At 37.4% G+C, this 26720-nt stretch overlaps 1 protein-coding gene across 1 annotated transcript; it reads right to left on the bottom strand.

The window, feature by feature from the left end:
* Positions 1-318: 318 nt before the first annotated feature.
* On the bottom strand, positions 319-24791 carry myo7ab (myosin VIIAb). Its single transcript, XM_043222208.1, has 47 exons — positions 24774-24791; positions 24339-24452; positions 24031-24183; positions 21969-22153; positions 21766-21887; positions 20653-20795; positions 20465-20578; positions 19742-19895; positions 19566-19642; positions 17887-18006; positions 17645-17787; positions 17299-17509; positions 16996-17131; positions 16432-16538; positions 15127-15264; positions 14756-14914; positions 14482-14574; positions 14301-14395; positions 14126-14210; positions 13822-14040; positions 12883-13200; positions 12601-12801; positions 12322-12498; positions 11972-12061; positions 11671-11798; positions 11457-11583; positions 11170-11289; positions 10901-11074; positions 10375-10602; positions 10113-10283; positions 8332-8449; positions 7596-7722; positions 7328-7497; positions 7005-7195; positions 6550-6674; positions 6100-6257; positions 5860-6013; positions 4967-5122; positions 4782-4887; positions 3464-3577; positions 3197-3284; positions 3007-3113; positions 2733-2918; positions 2536-2652; positions 2294-2377; positions 1345-1464; positions 319-1226 (listed from the first exon to the last, which is right to left on the bottom strand). Exons 1-47 carry the CDS (start codon positions 24789-24791, stop codon positions 1134-1136), a joined length of 6534 nt encoding a protein of 2177 aa, XP_043078143.1. The 3' UTR covers positions 319-1133.
* Positions 24792-26720: the final 1929 nt, after the last annotated feature.

Raw genomic sequence — 26720 nt, 5'->3', positions numbered from 1 at the left:
AAAAAAATACTTGGAAAAAAAAAATCGAAAGGTTGCCATGGCAACTTACTGAAAAAAGCTCAAGCTGAATTATTAAAATGACTAAAATTTAAACAAATAAAATAAAAAACATTAAAAACAATGACAAGAAAAAATATAAATGAATACTATAACAATATTTAAACAATTTAAAAATAAATTTGAGTCATTCACGACTAGACCTATAAAGGGGTTCATGTCACACGTATTGCATTATATATGTCATATAATTGGTCATACGATCTAGAATTGATCAATAATTGTAACAAACGTATCATGAATCACATTAAAATAACCAAGCTATCTCATATTAGTTTTATTTATAAACAGCAGCTTCCAACACTAGAAAACTGGAATGACCAGAATTACAAACTATAAACACATACATTCTAAAAACCAAAACAAAACAAAAAAAAGAATAAATAAATTAGACAATGCCTAAAGATTTATCTTAAATATCTTGTGTGGAAATTATAATGATTGTAGTCGCATAGCTGATCTTTTAATTTATAAAATACATTTTAACATGCATCACCTGGTCAAGCATTTACAAAGGTAATAAAGAAATATTATTGAGAAATATATAAGAATATCTTTTTAGATTCAATTAAACTTTGTTGTCACTGACATTATTGCTCCAATCATTTCAACAAGTAGTCACATAAATGGCCGAGATGTTATGACCAAGAGGAGAATCTTGTAAGTCTTTAAGCTAAAGGGCAAAACCAAATTCTGCAGCATCCTAAATCCTTATAACGCATTTAATTGGCAAAATGAGACGTGCAAATCATTCATTAAATAACCTGAAAAATCATGAACTTGATCTGACTTTATAGACTTTCAATTTGGTATCAGAGTAAAACCATATGAGGGCCTAAAACTTAAAGGCAACAAGACTGTCAATTAAACATGTTCTTCATTGACTTTAAAAGACTGAGAAAAGCTGCAAAATAAATTAAACTCACAATGTACAATTAAGGCTCCAGTATGAAAACGTAATAACGCTAAAAGCAGATTCAGTTTGTTTTCGTGTATCAAAATTATGGATCTAGGATATAATGAGAACCGAGTCCGTGTGCTTATAAATAAACAGTGCGCTATCACAGCCTTTCATGTTACTTGTTATTTACACGTGAACTGCGCTGCTTGGTCATGGTCGTCAACATCTGACTGATGTAAGACGTGAGAAGATCGTCCATCTTGTATCCCTGAGAACAGGAAATAAAGGCAGAAGATGAAGTCAGCCGCACGGTTAAACTGGTACCACGCCGTCTGATTAACAATCCGATTAACACTACGGTATAGTTTACGTAAAGGGGGACTCACTAGTGAAGTCTCGCACAGCAGTTTGCTTCCTCTAACCAGGTTACCAATGGTAATGTGGAAATAGGTATGTCCGCTACTCCAGTTAGAGATTTTGGTGAAGGGGTGTGTGCCCAATATGTCCTGTGGACAGGTGAGCAAATGCAAAAAGTTTTTAACTCAAAAAGGATGTCGACTGCATCAGCATTGAAATATGAATGCTAAAATAAAACACGCTACCTTTTAAAGGTTTGGGGGTTACTAATTTTTTTTTTGTAGGCGGACGATTAATCACATCCAAAATAATTTTTTTTTACATAATATATCTGTGTATAGTTATGTTTATATAAATACACACACTAGCACACATAGCATATATTTTGAAAATATTTACATGTATTCACATTTTTATATTAAATATGTAAGCAACATATTTTTATTAACTAAATGCATGCGTGCGTTTGTATTTATAACACACATACCATGTAAACAAAACTTATTTTGATAGTGATTAACAATTAGTTGTTTGACAGCGCTAGTAAAAATATAAATTAAAGAGTAAAGACACATTATTTGATTTTTACGCTATTATCGGTAACTTTATTTAGAACTTAATATTCATTAAAGAATGTATCAGTTTCCAGCAAAACATTAAGCAGCAACTATTTTCAACATAATCATAAAAAATGTTTCTTCGGCACATTAAAATGATTTCTTTAGATGTGACACTGAAGATTTGAGTAAAGGCTGATGGAAATTGAGCTTGAATAAATTACATTTTTAAATCTATTCAAATATAGAAATGTTTGTTGTTGTATTAACATTTTACAATATTATTTTGCTGTATTTTTAATCCAAGAAATGCAGTCTTGCAAAATATAACAGACTTCCAAACTGAAGTTTGTAGTTTAGGCTAAAATGATAATATATTAAATCTGACATTTATATATTACACTGTTCTGGAAAAACCTACCTTTGTTTTTGGGTCAATGAGAGTAACACCATGCTTGTTGATTGCTATCAAGAGGACTTCTGGGAAATTTGGATCTGAGGATTGCTGTGGGAGAAAATCGAAAATCATCACTTCAATTTACAAAGACGGACATACGAAAATCCTGAAGCGAGGACAATGTCATTGCGCTTAAACAGCATTTATTTGTTTTAGAAATGTACCATTTAGTAATTCAACATTGCATCGTATTTTCACAAACTTGCCTTCACTTCAAAAAATGCAGATCCAAAAGTAGGCCACTTGTAAATGATTTCCAGAAACATCTGTTTAGCCTCCTCTCGAGACTTCCCTGCATGTTTATTGAAGTACGTAACGACAGGCTGCAGACGAAAACAAAGAGACTCACTGCATCAGCTTCTCATGAATGAATGTAAGAAGCAAGCGTTTGTGTTGCTCTCACCCGCTTCCAGTCGTCGGGCGACAGCTGATGCATCATGTCCTGAGGAACAAGCTCCTTCAGCATCTTGGTGAAGTTATGAAACTGTGATTTGTCCTCCTCGAACCTCACTCTGTAAATGAGCGCGGCCAGCTGGAACGCCTCCTCAAGAGTGCACTTGTGGTAGCCACGAAGATACTTTGGGAGCTCCTGAAGAAAGTTCAGAACAAAACGCAAGCAAGTTGAGCGTCGCACAGAGTTTTGAATTCACAGACTGAGCACAAAGACAGTTTTCCACCTGGAAGTAATGAAAAATGGAGTCGGCCATGGGATCTTTGCCTGGGACGGTGTTGGTCCAGAGTTTCTTCATGAAAAACACTTGGTAGGTCAGTGAAGGCACTGTGCCTGCAGAGCCAACAGAAGCATTGACGACTCACATCTTCACACTCAATATATGCATCGCGTTAATGAACGATACTCATAATCACCGTCTTTCACAGCTCTGGCTTTTTTGATCCAGTCCGTCAGATGCCGCACGAAGTCAAAGAAGAAATCTCCTTCTGGCACGCTGATCACCTGAAACGTTTAACCCAATACTGACTTATCAAATATAACACGCACACACACCCTGACAAATAACTGCTGATTATTAGACACGCAGTCCAGGGGAAGGCTGTAACGTAAAAATCACCTCGAGTTATTTAGTGTGTCATAAACTGGCACAGAACAGACATTTGACAGCTCTCTAGCCTCACCTTGTCAGAGATTTTGACAAACAGGCTGAAGCCTTCAGAAGACTGGAGCATCATTCTGCCAGCGATGTTCAGACAGAAATCTTTGGCTTTTGTGCTCGATTCAACTTCAAAAGCCTATTAGGAAATAAGTAATAAATAAAGTAAGGGACATTTGCTGACAAAAAGAGGCACTATTAGATGCCTGTCAGTTGCTAGTTATGAGGTCACTTGTGTAAATCAAGTATATTAGATTCATTACTAAGAGTAAAAAAAAAACCCTTTCACTTATTTCAGCTAGTTGCAAAGGCAACATTTATGTTTTTGTGTTAATAAGTATTTAGTAGCCTACTTAAATAATAAAAATTAAATAGAAATTAATTACTATGTAGGCATACAAAAAAGAAAAAAACGAAATGTAACAAAAATTAAAGAGAAAACTGAACTTTTAAAATAGTGCTGTCAAACAATGAATTGCCAATATTCGTTTCCAAAATAAAAGTTTTTGTTTGCATAATATATGTGTGTGTCTTTTTTGTATATTTATTATATAAATACACACACAATATATATTGAAAACATTTATTAATAATGTATTTAATGTCTATGTTTATGCACATATCATTTTTATTTAAAATAATTATATATATAAAAATAACATATTGTTCTGAAACATATACATGCATGTGGTCATATTTGTATACATGACATATAAAAAATGAATATACACAGTACACATAAACTGTTATTTTTGTTATAATTTTGTATAACAGCACTACTTTAAAAATAAAATCAAATTCAAAATATTAACAATTGATATCAAAATAAAACTGGTGTAAATGCTTCAATTCCATGTGTGTGTGTGTGTATGTGTGTGTATATATATATAAATTATTTAATGTTCTATACTTTCAGAATATTACAATATACAATAATAAAATACTTCAATTTAAAGTAATGTACAATTCACTGATTTATATATACGTAGCTAGATTATGGATCTGGTGTTTGTTAAATTGGATTGTCAGTTGCAATCCATGTCTACCCCATTTGTATTATTTTACATAACAAAAAAGGCCAGATTTCAGCTATATTTAAACCAAACAGGAAATGAATCTCTGGAGTCTTGAGTATTCACACTTCATCTCTCTTCAGCCATTTTCTCCAGAAGCACCACATAACTTTATGCTTAACTGAGGATGCAAATGAGGTCAGAGCACAACGGGGCGTTCTCTCTGCTTCCTCATGCATAAATAAACACAGCCGAGCACGAGAGAGATGAAGAATATCACCCCCACAGGAGGATAGACGCAACATGCCACACAGGTAACAGATCTCTCACCTCGTCAGTGTCATCAGGGAAGTACACTTTGTGAAAGATCTGGGTAGTTTTGTGTTGAATGGCCTCCACTTCTACAAGGTGAGGAGGATACTTTCTGGATCCATTTCTGTATGTGAAGGAAAAATGTTTTAGGGGAATTCCACGTAGCATTGGATATGCGTGTTTGCATGTGCTGTGAGGGTTACCGCAAAGCTTTCTGAAGTCTCTGCATGCAGTCTGGGGAAACTGGATTATGTTTCTTGGATTGCAGGAACTTTTGGACATGAGGAAGCAACATGTTACTGGGAGGGAAAAGCCCAGTGCAGAGCCAGAGAAGCTCCCAGCCCTTCTCCTCGCTGTATCTGAACACACAGAGCTGCTGTCAGCCGACTCAGTAGGCAACAGTGGCGTTAACACTGATAACATAAAGCAGCTTTGGTCATTTGCAAGTTGACCACTAGGGGACAGACTGATCCACATTAGCTGTTTTCACAATAATGGGTCTAATTTGCTGTCTGTTTGTAACCTGTGAGCAAATATTGTCAGGCAGAATCACAATTTAGCAAAACAATTGCATGTATTTGATAAGAAATTTTATAAATTATATTAACATCTTAAAATTTGAATAAAATGAATGGTAAGAAGATACTACTACTACTACTACTACTAATAATAATAATAACAAAAATAGCTGTTATATACAGTTTGTTGTATATGTAATTTTGTAAGTATATATTGTATATAATAAATATAAATATGAAGCGTTTTGTGTAAAAACTTTTTTTGTTATTTTATTATGGTTTTACTGTGTTTTAATGTGTTAGTTAGCTTCAGTATTTACCTGATTAAAATAACCCAACTGAAGTTTGACTAAGATTATCTAGAATGCACAAAATAGATTTTTCATGATTTTTGAAAATTAATCAAAAACTCTTCACATATAAAAATTGACCAATTCTAATAGTTATAATATAATTAATATATTAATATTATTAAAAAAATGTTTTACTTTTACTTTATTATTATTTTTTTAAAAATAACAGAATAACAGAATAGAATACATACTGTATCAAGTTATCAATATCTAGGAAAAACCTACTTAACATGATTCTCGGTCAGTTGCTTGATGATCTGACAGAAGATTTCATCCTTGAGAGGTTCTGCCTTTAAAGCCCCCTCAAAGATCTGATCAGTGAGCTCATTGACCGAGCGGCTTCTCTTTGAGGGATAGTCGCCCATGTACTTCATGATAGGTACGACAGAGTCAAGGGTCAAAATAAGAAAACTGCTATTATAAAGTTAACATGTTAACTGTCAAAATGTTAGCTTTAGAGGATATCAATGAAGGCCTGGCAGGCATCCTGGGACAGCTCTTCATGGCTGAGGACTTTCTTCAGCAAAGGCTGTTTGAGAGGTTCTCTGGTGCAACACCACAGCTTATCCTTCCCTCTGCCTTTATTGATGATCACACGACTCAGCGTGCTCTTGGAAGGCGGTCTAGAGGATGGAAAGATATCAGAAGATGTAATGAATCTAGAAATAAAAAGATGGGCAGTGACAGAATACAATTATGGTGTGGTTAGAGTTAGGTTTTGGTTTAATTACTCCTTAAATGTTATTGGACAGATGATGAAACTGGTTGGGTGGTGTCTAAATAAGGCTCTACTCCCTTTAGAAATATAATAAACATTTATGTTTGCACTTGTTTTGCAACTTTCTCAACTTTAATAGTAGTTTTCCATTCAGACACAACAAAGGTGATGAAAGGTGCTGAAGAAGGTTCAAACACCTGAAGTGATCGTAGGAGAACTCCTCTAGAGTGTACGGCTGAACCTTCTCCCCACTCTCCAGCTGATTCTGATGGGACAGACTGATGGAGTCCTTACGCTGGTCTGGGGACATGGTAATCAACGACTGTAGCAAACAGAAATGACACGGTCAGAGCGAGTGCGATATCTCAGGTGTTGCTTGAGTTTTAGTGACGTATTTTGGTGCAAATGCTTGTGTTTTGACCACAAATAAATACAACACATTGTCAGAATAAAATGTGCAAAATTGTACCTTTGGGGGTACAACAGTTTGTAAGCCTTAAAGGGACATTTCTGTGCCATAACTAGCACTTTAGAGTAAAAATATGCACCCTTAAAGTAATACTGTGACCCATTTAGAGGGAGAACATTTTCCCTCTAATTGCAATATTTTCAGAGAATATACAATCAATATATTGAATGAAATCACACTCACTACAATATCATATTGTGGCCTGGTGATGGTGGGCAGCACATAGACACTGTCTGCAGGAAAGTCTCCTCTTTTTTTGGTTCTGTCATTGACCCCGTGAGCCCAGCCTGAATTCAGGACATGCTCTCCAGTGTGCTCATCCAGAAAGATCAGATCTCCCTTTGAGAACCTCAGGAACAAAGAGTCATGTCCAGCTGGAAAAACAAAGAAAAACATAAGCGTCTTGTAGATGTTTTATTGATTATGCTGGACTTTTTGTCTTAAACCCTAAGTCTGCTAGGTGTGTGATCGAATATGATGATTTTGTCTTTCCTGTATGTGCTCACCAGGGTAATGGCTGTCCACCAGGGCCACCACAAACTTTGACCTAGAACGCAGGCCCTCTAGGAAGGTGACAACTAGGTCACGGATGTCTTCGGCGTTGTTGGATGTGAAGGTGTACTCATCTCCTTTAATGGTGGCCAGAGTGAAGCTCTGTCCCTGCAGCTTTCCACCTCTGCATACATGTGTTAGATTGACCAAAAATAGTTAACACTGTAATATAAAGAACATTTGCAGCATATGAAGTGGGTTTGGATGGATGTGCTACTGTACCTGCTGCTGGAGACTGCAGTGATCTCTGGGAAAGAAAGGTCTAGAAGGACCTGCTCCTGCTCATCCACAAAGTAGACTCCGGTCCAGTTCACTGCCACTATAACATCATTCTTTGGGAGACTAGGCCCTGCAAATGAACAAAAACAACAGCCAGAAAGCTTTATCATACCAAATCAGATCAATATGTCTTACTATTTATTTTATACGATTTACAGAATAACTTCAACAATAATTTCTACTATGGAACACAAATCTGAATGACGCACTGGCAATTTTGTTCCATGCAATTTGCAATGAATAGAGGCTGAAGCATTAAGGCTAAACTGGCATACTGTATAAACATGTACAGAAATTATGCCATTTGTGGTTAAAAGGATTTTTTTTTTTATTTTGTGTTCTTTTTTTGAATTTTCCTATCACAAAACCAAGGCACTAAGGCGAACAGTCAATGGGTAACCACCAAATATTCAGATTACAAACCCAAATTAGTGGGCTTTTCCAGTGGCTAACTGTTATTCCCAATTTTTTTTAAAAAAGCCTAAATTGGCATATTTTTTCAATCTTGTAATAATAGGTTTGGATTATAGGTTAATTATAAATAATACTATCTGCCCTGAGTTTATGAGGGTTGCAACATTAATTAAATCAATTTTCCCAAACGGTGACTTGTTTAAAAATCGGACCGATTCTTTTTAGGAATGAAGAATAGGGGTAAACTTTTTCCTGTAAGTCTTACCTGAGAATTTGAAGGCCTCATAGAAGCGAGAAAAAAGCAAAGGCCACTTAAATCGAGCGAAATCCACCACCTCCTCCTTCACTCTCTGCGAGTCAAACCTCTTCTGTGTGTAGATTCCCTGAGGAGATGCAATCATCAATATCTTGGCCTCAGAGTAGCACAATATCGGCGATTACCTCAGAGACAATTAGCTTTGCTCTCGTCACCTGGTTATAAGCATAAAATGTAACAAACTCATGCATTACCACGATCCATAAAATTGATCTACGGCATTATTAAACATTCATGTCCATCACTTTAGCCTATAAAAGGTAGAAGGGTAATTAAAACGGCCTTCACCCTTGAAAGAAGCAACACGTGATTAATGCTCCCACAGGAACGGTCAATCAAATTTCAACCTGCTTAGTCCATCAACCGCTACGAGCTAGCACAGAGTGCTGACCTAAACTACAAATCCATAACATGATAGTGAAGCCAAAAGAACTGTCTCAAATATTCAGGGGCCTGTGATTGCATTCTGTTACGCCATACTGTAGGTGAGGGGGGTAGAAGGTGTGAAGGTCGCCGCCGGCACACACTTAGATTAGAGAGTTAATCATAGCTGTGAGATCATATTAGCGCTAGGTGGAGATATAGGAACTGCTCTAAGATAATGAGACTGCCGTCCTTGAGAACATACCGCGGGGTCAGTCAGACACAGCCTGACACAGTAATGAAGACATAGGCACAGATATGTGCTGTGAGTGTACGTTCGGTTATAATGGAAAGGCTAATAATAGATTTGCTCAGTTGTACGTGCTGTTCTATCATGTAAATGTGAATCCATTCTCAGAAAATGGTGAGGTTTGTGTCTAAAAAACTTTCTTTAGTGCTAATTTAGTGCTAATAATTAGGGCTGTCAAAATTAGCGTTTAATGCAGGAGATTCATTTATCCCTTTTTAAAATATTTAACATCACCAACAAAGGGGCGGAGCTAGTGTTGGCCACTCCACTCACAACTACTGCTTCTGTCTCTTTTTAAGATTTTTATGACCATATCGAATGGGAAACTTTTTAGACGTGCACTTCCTTTTCCTTAGTGAAAGGTGCTACTCAAACAAGTGTGGAAAAGGTACAGATGACTTCAGTAGATCTTCAGTAGAGCAACAGTTAACTGTGGTCAGATGAGATGTGGTGATATATGTGGTCATATGTCAGTAAAAAACATATGTTATACTGTTATGAACTGCATGCACATATTATACACGCTTTCATATTAAGGTGCGAATGAACTACAAGCATGTGTGTCAGATTTGCAGAGGCAGCTCTTAAAGTAACAGCAGCCAAATAAACTAATAACTAGGGTACTAATAACCCAGCTGTCATGATGAATGTAAATAAAAAAAAGTTAAAAAGTAAATCAATAACTTTTGTAGCTTTAAGGATTCACTAGTATTTTATTTAGTATTTAGTGTTTGAAAACTTTATTCAATATTCGTTGTTTACTTGCTGAAGGGCACAGGTAAATGACATTGATTTATATGATTTTTCTTTCTTTTTTTTTTACGTGTAATAATGGTTAAAAAAATCCTAGAGACATCAGTAATAGTGGTACTCACCTTTAGTTATAAAAAAGATGTGCAAATTAATTAGATAATCTTATTAATTATTATTATATATTACTTATTATATGCATATTAAAAGTGCTTCAATAATAAATAATATACCATCATCATTTTATATGAAATAAAATATTAGTAACTCAACAAAAAGTCACTGTATTAAAACTACAAATGTATACCTTTATGTGAGTTGCTATGATCATTTGTGCCCATTTCTCCACGGTCCTGGAGGGAGTAATTTCTCTGTCTGGTATGTAGGTTGGAATAAGACACAGAAGACGGTCTGGTAGGACTTCTGACCCATAGTCCACATAGTACTGTTGAGAGGCCAGCTCAGCCAGGTCCTCCTCCTAAAATAATACAGCCCATGCATATACCTGCTCAATGCAATTCAGCTAACTTTTATAAGGCAATGTGAAATATGTTCACAGCAGCTCTCACCCTATCACAACGGTACTCCCCAAATTTGACCCCGCGCACAATTTGCTGGTAGATGAGGTTAGTGGCCACGCTGTCCTCGGCAGGGTTGTGCCAGGGCGTAAAGATTTCCTTCCTGAAGAACAGCCTCCAGGGAGCGTTGCGCTCCTGAGCGCCCTGCTCTTTAGCATATTGCTCGCACTGTGACACGGCATCCATCACATGATCCTTCCCACTGCCCAGCGATGAAACCTGAGGAGGATGTACATTATGAGGGTCTTCATTTTTTTAAAAAGGAAATTAACACATTGATTAAAAGTGACAGTGAACACATTTAAAGTCACAATGTTCTTCTGAACACTCTATTGATCAAAACCCTTTTCAAAGTTAATAAAAAGAATCTTTCCTGAGACCAAATCAGCAAATTAGAATGATTTCTGAAGGATCATGTGACACTGAAAACTTGAATAATGGCTACAGTAAACTCAGCTTTGACATCACAGGAATACATTGCATTTTAAAATATCTTAAAGGATATGCATTAACATACTTTATCAAAAAGAGCAATGTATAAAGAGAAGCCAAAGCGATCCTTCAGTCCGATTTTGTCTGACAGAGCATTGCAGAGCTCTTCGGCTGTGGTAGCGGAGTCAGTCAGCAGGGTTTTTGTGGTGCCATCCATGAAGGTCACTGGCAACATGATGGGCTTCTTAGATTTAGTGGCCTGGAGGAGGAAAGAAAAAGATCCAGCCAATTAATTCATATTTTCCACAGGATATTTTCCAAAAGATCTAATGGCTTCTGTGGGTCCTAAAATACCTGCAGCTCAAGCCAAGAGGGAGGCTGGGTTCTTGTCTTGTTCGCAAATGTTCTTCTCAGCCTCTCCTCACAATAAGGTGCATAACCAGGCGGGCCACAGTTAATGAATGTCCGTAGATACTAGAGAAATTGTAGATAAAAAATTAATTTGGGGAAAAGAGTTTTAAAGAGGCCAGATTTGAATGAAATATACAGTTTCTTTTTGGTTTAGGATCATTAGGATAATTAAAAATGCATGCAATCTTATTTCCTGCCAGCCCAAAAATAAAAAATGTTTTTTTTTTTACTTTGACAAATCTTTCGGATGGAGCAAAGCAGCCCACACAGAGGGACAGCAGGATCCAGCCGCGGGCATGGCTGCTTTTGGAAGTATTCTGGCTCAGCTGTTTACAGATTTGACAGTAGATCTCATCTCTGGGAGAGAAAACAAACCCAGATTCAGATAAAACGCACATTCAACAGCACTAGCATACCAGTAATATGCATTTGCCATGTACTGACCTCAGAGCAGGGCGTAAAATGCCATTGCCAATAATAAAGTGGAGCTTCTCTAAATTGGAGGTGGGCCGGTCTTCCAGCATGCTGTTTCCCTGCAGACTATAATCGCTGTCGGTTAGCCGTCTGGTCACCTAACAGAGACATGAAAAATGTACTTTTATTCACCAAATTATACTCATTTATAATATTACAACATATTATAATTTTAAATGAATAGTATTTATTCATTTTTAACTTCCTATTAAATCAAAGAATGCTGAAAATGTACAGTATCATGGTTTTCACAAACATAAGTGTTACAGACCTCCTCTGTGATCTTTGATTTTTTCTTTAATGTGAGGGACACCAGCTTATGCCGTACACTGTTCCTCTTCTGGATGTCAGTAGTGGAACTCTGGAAACAATAAAGAAACTTTCTTAGACGTCACAGAAGTAACACTTTACAATAAGGTTCAATCTAACATTAGCTTTCTGGGCGTCAATTATTAACAAAGGATAATTGTTTTTTCACAGTATTTGCTAGCCGAGGTTAATGTTCCTTTAGAAATACAGTGTTGAGTAAAATACAATTTTTGTGTTTTATTAGAATACTAATAATGATGATGTTAAGATTTATTCTCATTTTCACAACACCCAACGCCTCACTTGTCTTACCTCGTCATCCACCTGCAGGGCCTGCAGCTCCCTTTTGTAAGTCCTCTTCCCCAAAGTCTCATAGATTTTAGTCATAACTGGAATCTTCTCACTGCCATCACTAATGCTGATATGATATTTGGGTTCAGGGAGATCTCCCATAAACCTCAAAACAGTGATCCACACAGCCAGTGCAGCCTAAAGACATAAAAAAACTTGTATGGGCAAAGCAGTTACAATTTCACATCTAATAATCTATATTATTAGTATAAATGATACATTTAAATAAATAAAGCATACTAGCTGATCTCCTTCATCCTCATGGAACAGCAGAGGTTGTTTCAGTGGCCGCCGTATATAAGTATGTGTGGCATTTCCCTGGAAATAGGTTGCAGCAAACTTTGCAAACTTATACTCCGATAGGTCTTCCTCTTCATCATCAGGAAGTGGAAGAGGTTCATCAATTACTTCCTCAAACTGCCTTGGAACTTTCTCAAGATCCTATCACATCCAAACAAAATCAAAGATAATGTGAAAGCCAAGCAAGGTAAATTACAGAGATTAAGTCATAAAGTCCCGCACCTCAAACCCTTCTGGAGCTTCACCCTCCAGGTTGGGAAGAGAGTTGGCGCTGCCCAGGAATCCAAACATCTTGTCTACCATGTCAGAGTCGTTGACCGGCTCCTGTTTTTCTCTTTCCATCTGCTCCAGAAGCTCCTTTTTCCTTCGCGTCTCATCCCGCTCTGCTTGCTCTCTCTCCTTCTGCTCTAGGTCAAGCAGGGCCAGACGCTCCTGGTGCTTCCTCTCTGCCTCTGCTCGAGCTCTACGTGCCGTCATCTGGTTCCTCAGACGCTCCTCTTCAGCCAGACGTTGCCGCTCAGCTTCTAGCCGTCGCTCCCTCTAAACAGAGAGAAAACAAACTTTATTACCACACAGTTAAGTATCTGATGGAATGGATGGATGGATGGATGGATGGATGGACGGACAGATGGATGAGAGAGTAGATGGATCAATGAACTGATGGATGAAAAGATGGATCAACTGGTAGATGGATGGACTGATGGATGAGTGGATGGACACATGATTAGATAAATAAACAGACTAGTACATAGATAGATGGATAGGTAACTGGATGGACGGATGGACTGATGGAAGGGTATATGAATGGATGGATGGATTGGTGGGTGGGTGTATTGGATGAACAGATGGATTGATGGAGAGACAGGTTGGTGGATGGATGGATAGATGGATGGATAGATGGACAGATAAATGGATGGATGGAAGGATTGGCAGATGAATGATGGATAAATTGGTAGATGAATGGATGGCAAAGGTTTGGATGGATGAATGAATTGATGGACTAATGGATGGATGAGTGGATGGACAGATGGATTGATAGATAGATGAGCAGACAAACCGACTGGTAGATAGATGAATGAATTGGTAAATGTATGGATAGACAGGCAGATGGATGGATGGGTTAATGGATTGGATGAACAGATGAGTAGAATGTAGATTGACCTCTAGTCTGAGACGCTTGCACAGTCTACGTGCTATCATTCCTCGTGCATAAGCCTGGATTGTCAGAACCGCATGGAAGCGTTTTGAGAACGTCCGCCGCACCAGCAAACCACGACACCAGGCCTGGAGCAGAGTGATCCGTGCCCTGGATGCTTGGTATATCAGGTACAACTTCCGTGACCTATACAAGGCCTGGAGCCGCAAGAAACCTACACGCATCTGAAATAAAAGCATAATTATAATTAGACAAATTCTCAGTGCATATTATCTCTGCTAAGGTTTTACAGAGAGCATGCCAACTCACCACAGCGTAGTGCTTTCTACAGATGTAGCCTCTCCATATTCGCTGGATTAATGTCACAGCTTTTCTAACCCTTAGGAAGTTAGTTCTAGAAAAGAAAGATAACAATTTGATAAAATATCATTTTAGATGTAATTTTTTCTTTCTTTTTTTATGTCTTCTCTTCTTTTGCTCGTACCTCTCTTTCTGACCTCTCACAGTCTTCTGGATGAGAATGACCTTGTCAGTGATGGCTTTATCTCTTTCAACTTCCAGATGCATGTCATGATGATCCTAAAGCAAGTATAGACCAAAGATACAATTAGTCACAAATATACAACAAAGCCAAATCTTGGCAAACCTGTTTGTTTGTGACAAACCTTTAGAAAGATTTTTGTCTTTCCCATCTGCCAGTCATCGTCTCTCTGCAGAACTGACACAACAATGCGCTGACAGGTCCCTCGCAGATCTTCCTGTAAGAGGACACAGATTCAGAGCTACAAAATGTCAGCACTTGTCAAAAAAAAAAAAAAAAAAAACATCACCAGAGGGCACAGAAAAAAAACTTCAATAAGAGCTGTCAAACAAACAACATACTCCAGACCTGCGCGTCACATCTGTTGACTGCATTAACGCAGTGTGCTTTACACTCGCCTGTTTGTAGGCTGGTTTGACCCCAGGCATAAGAACCCGATAACGGTCCACAAACTCAGCGAATGTGTAGCGTATGGGATATCCAGCTCTGCGTATTCGGATAGTTTCCATCATCCCAGAGTAGCGTAACTGCCTGACACACAGTCCTCTATCAAACATCTGTAGAGGAGAAAATGAATTTGGTATTCAGGGTTCAGTAAGACATTTTTCTTCTGAAAAAATAGGATTATATCTTTAGCCTTATCATCTTTTTCTAATGATTAAGATTTCCGTAAACTTTAAGCCTAACATATATGCCTAACAAAATGTTTACAAGTCTACACGATCTGCATCTTATCTTCAAACACACACAAAGACGCTGTTTTACTTACCATGGGCTTTTTGAGCTCATTGGGTTTAATACAGCGCACAAAGAAAGGCTGACACACGCTCAGCGTCCTCATGAGCAGCTCGAGTGAGCGCTTGAACTGACTGCTCAGAGTCGGGGAACGCTTCCTTGTCTCCATTCCCTGAAAACACAGACATTTTCAATCAACATCACACAGAAAATAAATTCAACTCACAAGAGGGGACCTCACACAAAAACACACGTCACAACAGCACATCACACAAAACTACAACAACTACTCATACTATAAACATCACACAGACGCCAGTTCACCTTTCTGTGTGGCCCTTTTTTGGTCCATTCTTTTCTTCTTTCTTTCCTGCCTTTAATAAATGTAATTTTTTCATACTCTCTCCCTCTCTCATCACATTTCTTCAGGATCTTCATTGGATCGTATATCCTTCTCTATCCTTCTCTCTCTTGCTGTTATCCCATACACTTTACATGGAAATGCTTTAAGAAGGCATTGTAAAGAAAATCTAGTAGTTTTTCCCTCAATCTTCACTCAGCGGCAGGAAAAAAGTAAACGGAATTTCTCTCTCACAAAAAAAAGAAGAAGAAAAAACTCAAAATAATGCTGAAAAACACCAATGAGAACAAGCCGCATTTAACTTGAAACAGAATCGGTCTGTGATGACTAACGTTTTTCCTCAATTCATCTGGAGAATAATGCCGCTGTTAGAGCTATTAAATTATTCTGTCAGCGTGCCCTTACCGACTACTTCAACAGAACCCATTTCCAAAGGAGAAGAAAACCACAGGAATGAGTTTTAGTAAGGGACTATTGAGAAAATGTAGTTCAATAGGAGTCTGAGAGGGACACAAACCACGCCATTGATTACCTTTTGAAGGGACGCAGTGGGCTCCAAATAGCCACACAGAAACTGAGGCCAAAAATAAGGTAAAAGATTGAGGGACAGAGTGAGGATAGAAGAGAGAAAGAGAGAGAGAGAGACAGAGACAGAATTGAGCCAAGTCTGTTGAGAATCAGCCAAGAAAGATTAGGGCTGACATCACCACAGAGAGAGAGGGAGAGAGTGAGTTACAGAGGCAGGGTTAGTCAGACTGTGCTGACACTGTCACACAGAGTCACGTTAAAGACTAAAGTTCTCTCATTTGTAGCAGTCACTTGTTTTTTCAAGGGCAATTATACAAGCTTTTAATATGCATCCCTGACATAAACCTGCATGGCCAGCATTTGGCCCTCAGAGATCTGCGGCCTCGCTGGCATGTCATGAGCATATTAATGCTGAGCAAATATGGATTTGGTATTGGAAAAGGGCATCACCATAGCAACATCAGCTTGGAAGATCTGCTTGATGAACTTGTTTTTGGACGAGTGCACAAGTTGGATGATGTCACTGTGGAGGCTGTCTCGGTTTTTCTCCAGGAAACCTGAACAATGAACCAGGAGGGGATCATGTTTTTAATGAAAGCATGAATATTGTAATTCATATTGTATGACTGTTTTATATTATGAATATGGGATAAACTAGAGTTAGAAACAAATAATTCAAATGATGCAATAATGCAGACTGATTGTATATTATTTTTGATTGTTTATTAAGCAGCTATTAAGTAAATAAGAAAAACAGCATTGATTTGAGTGGAAATTACTGACTGAAAGGGGCAAATAATGATATTGTATAATATTATATACATTGCACTACTGTTTAGAAGTTTAGGGTCTTTAAGATATGATTTTTCAGGGACAACTCCTATGCAAAAATCTGTATAAACAATAATACGGTGATATAGTATTACAATATATATATAAAATATAGAATCTTACTTACTTCTTTTGTTGTTGTTGTTACTATTATTATTAATTGCTTAATTCAGTAATGTTTACCTTTAGTTTCATAGTGCACCACTCCAGCAAAGTGCTGAATGCCAAACTGGGACTCGTGACTGTGCTTAGGAGGGATGTAGTTGGTATTAAGTTTGTGCTGGGAGTTCAGCTTGTTCAGCATGGTAGCATCTGTTCCCTACGAAACACCGCATGAACAGAAACACAGCACACGGTCATGTCCTCTGTTCAACTCATAAATGAAAAAAATGATGTAAGATAGGTACTCAGAACTGAACCAAGTATTTTCCGTGGTGCTCGGTGTAAAGTACAAATGCACAGCACATCAACAAACTCAAACTTTACCTTCGGGAACTTGCTCTCCTCATCAATAAGGGAAATTATATTCATAGGTTTGATGGCAATCATATCCAAGGCATCCTGGTTGTCGGTGAATTCGATGTGCTGCCAGTTGATATCTTCTAGGTTGTACTCCTCCTGCTCCAGCTTGAAAACGTGGCGAACGAAGAATTGCTGCAGGTTCTCGTTTGCAAAGTTGATGCACAGTTGCTCAAAACTACAGCATAATAAATATAAGTAAGATTAGTACCAGTTTGACCAAAAAGGGCCTTTTAGGTGCAAGACTTGAGGCAGACCGGTTGTGTTTGCAGAGACTAAAAGAATCTAGAATGCTCTATTTACTAGTACTTACCTGTTAATAGTGAAGTTCTCAAAGCCGAAGATGTCGAGCAGGCCTATAGACCTGCGAACAGTCCTGTTTTCTGTGGAAGGAACCCTATAGATGGCGGCATTGATTTTATCCACTATCCAAACAAATAACCTGCCATAGATTCCCTGATGGAGACAAAAATCGCCCACTTAGTGTATATTGACAAATTCTGTGACAAATTGAGAATCAAAACTGGGCTGTTTATTGATTGGGAACAATCTCACCTTGACAAAGGCGTCACGGACATCCAGCCCCTGCTCCACGCTGAGAGGGGTGCACACACTTTCACCCCTGGTGATCAGTGTACGTGTGGTCAGACAAGTCATGACGTCCTGAGGGTCTACCTGCAAAAAGAACCAGCATAGTTCACTGATAGCCCACCAATTCAATAACAAAGGTAAATATATAACGATTTGTAGTCTACATAAAAAAAGAAACAGGAAGGTTATTGAATGTTTATACATAGCAATACACTGTTAAAATCAATGTTCAGAAATAAAAAAAAAAATTTCAGCACATATCAATTCTTAGTGCAAATTAGGAAAATGTAATATCTTTATCATCAAACATGCATTATAGCCTCTAATAACCTTTTGTAATGCATTTTACATTAAGATTTTAGGTGTTGCCAAATACTTTTTTTATATTGAAATTGTTTAACTAATGCATAAATAATGACACTATATATATATATATATATATATATATATATATATATATATATATATATATATATATATATATATATATATTTTTTTTTTTTTTTACCATGTCATTTTAATATGGTGCAAAATGTCCCCCTCAAATGTCCCTTATGACTATGCATGTGATGTTTTATATCCTACCACCAGGGGGCAGACGTAAGCAAAGAAAATGATTTTAAGACACAGCATTGAGCCACAGCCATTTAAACCAAACTGAAAACAGAACAAAGATTGCGGACTTTGGAAATATGCAGAAAGACATAGAAATGACAGCAGAGTGCTGCCGGCAGGAAGTCTGAACAGACTCGTCATGCTGTGCCACTGTCTACCATAATAACATTAGAACGAAAGTCTGATGCTCACTAATGACTACATTTATCTGGAACTCCCCTCCCTCAACTACACAGATAACACAGTACCACAGAGCTAATGAGAGAGATGAATCTGAATAAGACAGCAGAAACAAACCCCTTCAAGTGAAAGCAGCTTTAAGATGCCAATAAATGGATGTAACCAGCTAATAGACGTATACAGAGTTGTATGTGTATAAGTACTTTTACTTTATTTACATTCCTTATTCTGCACAATTCTTCAGTGGAAAATCACTTTAACCTTAACTAGGTTGTGTGGTCTATTGGTTAATGTTAACTAACGCTATTGGAGCATTTTAGCAAATTACATTCAAGTCTTGCTCAATTCTAGTAATAAAAGCCCACTTTTGTACCAGTCACTTCATTTCATAGCTTAAAATAAAGTCTCAGACACAAATATCTTGTTTCTATGGAAGCTAGATAAAGTTTATAACAAGAAAGTTGAATAATGAGATATAAATATACACTGTTAGATATAAGATCAATGTGCAATATAAAGTCACTGACTGATAAATAAAAAGAGTCACATTATTAAATATATTCACAATAATGTGCAACAGCAACATTTTATAACATAAAGTCGCAATTACAGTAACTAATTTTATATGAGATATAAAATCACAAAATCAAGGAAGACTCACTTTGTGAGATATGAAGTCTCATGTTCCGAAAAAAGTTGTATTCACTTTTTTATTCATTTTTCACTCTGAGGTGAAAATGAGCATACTGTATATTTGTTTCAAAAGAATACGAAAAAAAATTCAAATGGGTTTCAGGTGGCCTTTTATGTCATTTTAAAGCTCTCTCGTTCATTCACACGAACCTCACCTCCAACAGCGTGGCTGCTTTGGCCAGGTCAGGTGAGCGAACCACCACACAGGTGTCCAGATTCTTCAGCGTCCGTGCTGTTGGGGCAACACAAACGATATGTGCAGTTTAGCTCATATGTCGCTCTTGTGAGCGAGCAATTATTAATAACAACACTTTCCATTAATAATAACCACCTTCAAAGCGCAGATTGCCCATATGCAGGATGGCAGCCAGCAGTTTGCAGATCTCCCAGTTTTCAATATCAGTAAACATCAGGACCTTCATGGCTGACAGAATGCTGGAGTACTCCTTCATATCGTTCCTCCCCTCACACACCGTACAGTTTCCCTGGACGACGGGCCAAGAGGGAAGGACAGAGAGCGGACACACACACGCAAGCCTTTTACTTCCTTTACTGCTAATGTTTTCTTGTTGTGTTAACGGAACAGTTCACTAAAAAACATTTTCCACCGAACATTTTTCACTTACACTTTCAAACCTGTATGACTTACTCTTGTTTCAAATCGGTATGACTTATTTTCCTCAGCAGGAGGAATTGTCCTAACTGCTTGTTTCCACTCAGTGAAAGTAAATGGAAACTGGAACTGTCAACGTCCACAATGGCAAAATGCACAATAATGAAGTATCGTAAAACAGTTAATATGACTTCAGAAGACGTCGATTAAAGTACACAATTCACACGGGCCACTTTATGCCATTTAAATTGTCACTGACGCAGGAATAATTAATTTTTGTGTTCCACAGAAGAAAGTAACTCATTCAGGTTCAGAAGTACAGCAGTATTTTCATAGTTGGGTGATCTATCCCTGTAATGGAAAAATCTATTCAATGGCATTTATAAGGTACGAGAAAAAGCACACAAGTGCATTAGTCGTCTGATAAAAACAGGCCCTCACCATAGTAAGATAATTGTAGTCTGTGGCCAGGCCTAGGCCTAATTTAGTCTTCTGATCAGGGCTCATGCCTGCCAGCATACAGTAGAATATATGGTAGTTTCTCTCATCGGCTGCCTGCAAAGACAGTTGAACATAATCACTGTTTAGAGATCACCATAAAGAGACTTGTTCTGCTGATTCTCTCTGACCTGTCTGCAAACTCTTGATTTCTCCAGCAGGTACTGCTCGATCTTTGCCCCTTCGATAGCTCCCCGCCTGTTGAAATGAATGTCTACGTACTTTCCAAACCGGCTGGAGTTGTCATTGCGTATCGTCTTGGCATTACCAAATGCTGTGGGAACGGGGTAAACAAAAAAACAAAACTGTGTTAGAACAGCAAAAAGTTTGCTGTAGTTACAAAAGCCCTGCCAACTTTCGTACATGGTTGAGCAAATTAGTGAATTCAAGGCTCTTTTTTTTCAAATCACGAGTTGGAGTTTGAATTGACAACACACTGAAGAAAACATTTTCTAATTTCTCTCTCTACACACACAATATACATTTCTTGCATATATATTAGTGCTGTCAAACGATTAATCGTGATTAATTGGTATAAGTCCTGTTATGCATTTGTACTTTCATTACAAAAAACTATTGTTACCAATGTCCTGTTACACATTTGTACTTACACATTTAGTAAATTCTTATATATGTACAGTTACTCAAACATTACCTACTATGTACCAATATGCACTTACACTGTGGTTAAATACTACATAAGCATCTAATTACTATGTAAGTACATAGGTATTAGGAACACTTAATATAAAGTGGGAAATTTTTTTCCTATTTTTTTAAAGGAATATTCAATTCTATTCTGATTGGCATACCACCCTCATTTCATAGTACATTGTAATTAACTAGTGACACTAGTGTTAGTTTATCAACACATTTTGGTAAACAAACAGCCTGAGTTCTGGCTCAAAGCCTGATGCTTGCTCATGAGGCTTATGCATGCGAGAAGCTGGGCATGAATCCATAAGTACTGATATGGTGCAGCAACAAGAAGCGTTAAGCCCCATTCACACTGACAGTGACTAAATTATCGGAGGTCGCGAGCCACTTTAAATAAAAGGAAATCGGCAGGTCTCATTAAAAATGGATGATGTCCGGTGAAAGCAGTGTGAATGCTTCTTTACTTATAAGATGTAGAGCAAATCACAGTGCCGTGTTGTGACCTGGCAACAAAACTAACACTGGCAATCACTAGAGCAGTGTCAGACGGACAGGGTTTATGTCATTAGGTTTAGAGATAATCTGACCTTCTAAAATAGGGTTGGCCTCCAGAACCTGCTGCTCAATCCAGGAGTGTTGGCCGCTGATAGCTGCCAGGAATTGTAAGATGAGTTTGGTGCTCTCCGTCTTCCCAGCTCCAGACTCACCGCTGAACATGCACGTGTTCAACACAGTTATGGGCACTAACCAGTGAAATGCATTGTGGTAAAAAAAAAAAAAACAGTCTTACCTGATGATGCAGCACTGGTCCTTGTTGTTTCTTTGCATACTGAAGTAGCAGTTGTCCGCAATGCCAAAGATGTGTGGTGGCATCTCTCCTATCTTTTTGTTTGTGTAGAGACGGATCTGATCAGGTGTGTAGATGGGCAGGAGCTGGTATGGATTCACCGCTATCAGGATAGACCCAGTGTATGTCTGAAATACGTGATTAGAAACATATTGTGGCTCAAACATAGAATTTAAGGGGTTACGGGGCTCCAGATTGAAAAAAAAAACGTAATTAAATCTAGGCACCGCTGGTGACAGTTGGAAGATTCTGAGTCTGCTCTCTTTAAAAGGTTAGACAAAAAGATTCACAAAACAGTCTTGAAATTGTTGGCTGCATGAATCAGACTCACCTAGTCAGTGAATGATTCATTACAATTGACTCCCAAGAGTCATTTCTGAATCTGATACAATAACAGTATTTCTCACCTTTGTGTTTCAAAAATGTTGAAATACTGACTGTATTGATTTTAAACACTGTACGATCACCTATGACATTTGCATAACGTGCTGTTATCCTCATGTAACATCATTGTCTTTCCTGATCCTCTTTCAAACTGTCAAACAGATGCCATTACAGTATTTCCATGTTTCAGCTCTTTTGCTCGGGTGAATAGCATCACTGAAAAACATCTTTAATCGAAACACAAATATGGTCAAAGTGGAGTTTATGTTTAGTTTAGTTTATTATGTTTATGAATCAGTCAGATCCATCCACGATGTGCTTCATACCATCAAGAAAGAGCATGTGACATGAAGATTGAAAAACCTTTAATACTGTAGTCAAAGTAAATAAATCTGAGCAGCTAGAACACATTTACATACAAATGAATCCTAGCAGTGGTGTACCTCATGACAGAGGAATGACCCTACAGTAAGATATTTTACCTATACCAAGTGATTGAACTGATTCAAACATTATTTTAAAAGCCTATGACAAAGTTACAATGCATTACATTAGGTATTCTAGTGGTGAGAACGGCTAAAGGGGATTCATTGATGAAACAAAATAAAAGGTCACATTTCAAGAAGCCAATTTACTGAAGCCTGAAACAAAAACAACGAGCAAAAAAGCCATACCATCTAAGGGACCAAAACAAATCATTCATTCAATCTTTTTACAAAATGAAAACACATGCCCTGATTTCACATTCTGTAAATGCTACAACAAAGGTAAAATGTTTTGGTCTCCATACGTTGTACAGCCATAAATCAATGCCAATGTTTTAACGACAGTCCTTTTCCCCCCCAAATGAACGAGCTTTGAAGCATGAAAAATGTATTTCTTAGAATTAATGCTAAGCAGAAACGAGCCAATGTCCTCTGCAATTTAAAGCTGTTTTTCAACCTATTTTATTTTCATAATCTGATGTAAATCTTTGTAAAAGAGCATATACAGTGAGAAAAACATCAAATTGAATGGATCAAAATAAGCCTAAATATGAATCTGACTATTGCCTAACAATATGCTAAATGCATATTGCATGCCTGGTCTAAATGTTGAATTTTTTGTTGCAGTATGAGACGTTAAACGGGTTTGTTCATCCAAAGATGAAAATTACCCCATGATTTACTCACCCTCAAGACATCTGGCATATATATGATTTTCTTCTTTCAGACAAATATAATCTGAGTTAATGGGGGTAGAGCTAAAAAAACTGCATCCATCATAAAAAAATACTCCACATGATTCTGAGGGGTTAAATGTAGCATAAGCTGCAGTGAGAATATTCTAGTCTCACAACAACTATGTACAAGAGTTATCAGAAACAAGAGATTGCAGTTAATTAAGTTTTTTTTAATATGGAGCCCGGTGGAGTACTTTTTATGGTAGATGGATGCATGTTGTTGGATTTCAAAATCTGAACAGCCATTCACTACCATAATAAATATTAGAAGAGCCAGGACATTTTTATATAACTCTTTTGGGTTTTTTAACCCAGTCATGAAGTTTCCTATGCTGCTGTAGATTCCATAGTAATAAAATGAACACCACCAGACAGAGACATGTTAAAAGTCACGCTTACGTATATGACCCTGTCGTTGTAACGGATCAGGAGATTTCTGAGGATACCAGCTTCATTCAAATCCCCGAGACGGATCATGTCCTCCACCCCATGAATGGAGGTTGGGTGCATGGGTTTGATGTTTGTAGCATTCTGAAGAGCAATCCGGTGCTCCTACAAGGAAAATACAGACTATTACTAATAAAACAAATAAAAATTCACAATTCAATTAAACTTCCTTTATGATTGGTAGATAAACAACATTTATAGTTCATTAACTGGTCTTTTTTCACATGTTGGGCACTATTAATACACACTAAAAAGCCCACCTGTCCTTCATCATCCAAGACCTGGATATGACCAGAGTCACAGAGTTTGACCACGGCACCAACAGGGACGTCAAACTCACGACCTGTTCTGAGGTCCAACCAGACATAGTCCCCCTATGGGACAGACCATCAAAAATCAAATCTGTGTCATTACAAATTTCAAAAAGATTGCAAAAACAGTCATTTAAGGGGATTACTTCACAGGGGTTTCTTTCTTCTGTTCAACACAAAATGATGTTGCTGATGGTAGCCACTGACTTTATGTTATTATTTTGCATATTATGGAAGTCAGTGGTTACCGTGTGCAGTTACATCACCTTCAAAATTTCTTCTTGTGTGTTTAACAACAAAAACACCAAAATGTGTGGCACAAATAAATGATGATAGAATTTCGACTAAGATGTTGAGCATTAAGCAAGAGCATAGGAACCTTACCTGTTGCAGAATGACCATGTTTCTGGTTTATAGTTTTGACATTAGAAGTCACCATGTGAGGGACCTATACAGGATTAAAACATAGGACATAAAAAATTTAATGTAACGTTAGATCAAATTAAAAAGATCAAAGCACAGGTCAAATGAACCTGCTGTACTGAATGCAATGAAAATATACTCTATATATATAGGAAAGAAACAGACTGTACGTGACAGAACGTTCCACACCCTAGGACTTTGCAATCAATTATTAAAGATATTAAGATCTTTTTAATAAAAGCAAGAACCCGTGAGCCTGTATCAGAATAGCATAAGTGTACTCTGAAGGCACATTTTCTAGAATCTGATCAGAGATTCTCACTGCATCATAAATTTTAAAATGACCCCGTTGGGGCATATTTAAAATTACAGTGAAGGAACATTTTGACAATATAGCTTTACTAGAAAGGATCCCCAGAATATTAAAGACCAAAAACATCTTTGACTTAGCAGAGCACAGAAGAGCTAATTCTATTAGCAATGTGGGTCAAACTACAAAGCAGACACTGCCCCAGACAGACTTGACCAATACACACATAAAGGTCAGAACTGTTCCACGAGCTAAAAACTCTGTTTTTAAACAGTAATTTATAATTATCTTTCCTGAAAACAGTTGTGCTGTTTAATTTTTATTTGATTTATTTTGGAAAGCATGTAACATTTCTTTTTGTCGAGCTTTTTTGATTAAATCGAAAATTCGCAAGAACAGAATTTCATAGATTTTTTAAAAAAGATGCCCGTGTTGTTACTGTCATTTGGCAATGCTTCTTGCTATATAAAAACATTAATTGCATTTAAATAAACAACAATACATCTAAATATTTTTATATTCTAAATGCTGGAACAGTAATGCACTTTACATTTCCTACATGACATTTTGAGCAAATTCTGTATCCCAGGAAATAATCATCATCAGCCATTACGGCATCCCATCCAGTGATGAAAACTACAAATCAGGGTTTATTTTAAGATATCAGTACTACAGGATATCATTCAGAATGCCTTTTAAATAATATACCTCTTGTAGCAACTTCCTGTTAGCAAATATGCTTGATGTACATATTAACACAGTGTGCCACTGAGGATAATTACACAGCTTTCTCAAATCCTTACACACTACATGTCCATTACAACCAGCATGAAGCACAGGCCACGAAAGGCACAAAACACAAAGCTTCCCTCTCTGATTTAAAGGCTAACAGACTGTGTTCTGGAATTAGTCACTTACAACAACAAGAAGGAGTTATTGGATTGAACCTTTCTATGATTGAGAGGCAATGACATAACCGTCCCTATTATAACATCACTGAAAGAGCCGTCAGGAGTCAGATAGACAGCTTAGATGAGCTAATTGGCCTGCCGAGTAGGTCAAAAGGACAATTTGCACTGTCAACCCCACACAGACTCGTCTCTAAGCTTTTCACCACCGTGATTAAGTGCCAACGTTCAAGAATAACTCTGTTGTCCTTTTCTGTATTGGCAGGGTTTTGTACACCTTTGAATGCTTTTTAAACGCAGTCGAAGACCTGGTCACTGAGAATAATCAGATCTCAAACCTTGTCGATCTTCGAGTCCCCTTTGATCAATGAAAGAAAGAACTTGCAGAAATATATTTTATGTTTTGGGTTCGGTTCAAGTAAAGCTTAGTCTGCAGCATTTGTGGCGTAACGCTGATTGTCTCAGAAACGAATTACCTCGTTTTCTTATAAAACGAAAAAGATCTAAAGTACCTAAAATAACTGCAAAAGCCTTTGCAGTGCTAATAACACACTTGTTTTAACAAAGCATTTAACCCATGTGCTTTAAAAAAGGACGATAATCCTATTTTTGCTTTATTTACATTATTTAATAATTGGCCATATTCATGTTCATTGCAACTTTACTTGCCGCAACCTTGATATTTGCTTT

This window comes from Puntigrus tetrazona, chromosome 21 (assembly GCF_018831695.1).
Source record: "Puntigrus tetrazona isolate hp1 chromosome 21, ASM1883169v1, whole genome shotgun sequence".
Lineage (NCBI taxonomy): Eukaryota > Metazoa > Chordata > Actinopteri > Cypriniformes > Cyprinidae > Puntigrus > Puntigrus tetrazona.
Note: the sequence above shows the minus strand (reverse complement) of the source record. Positions and strands in the feature narration are given on the sequence as shown.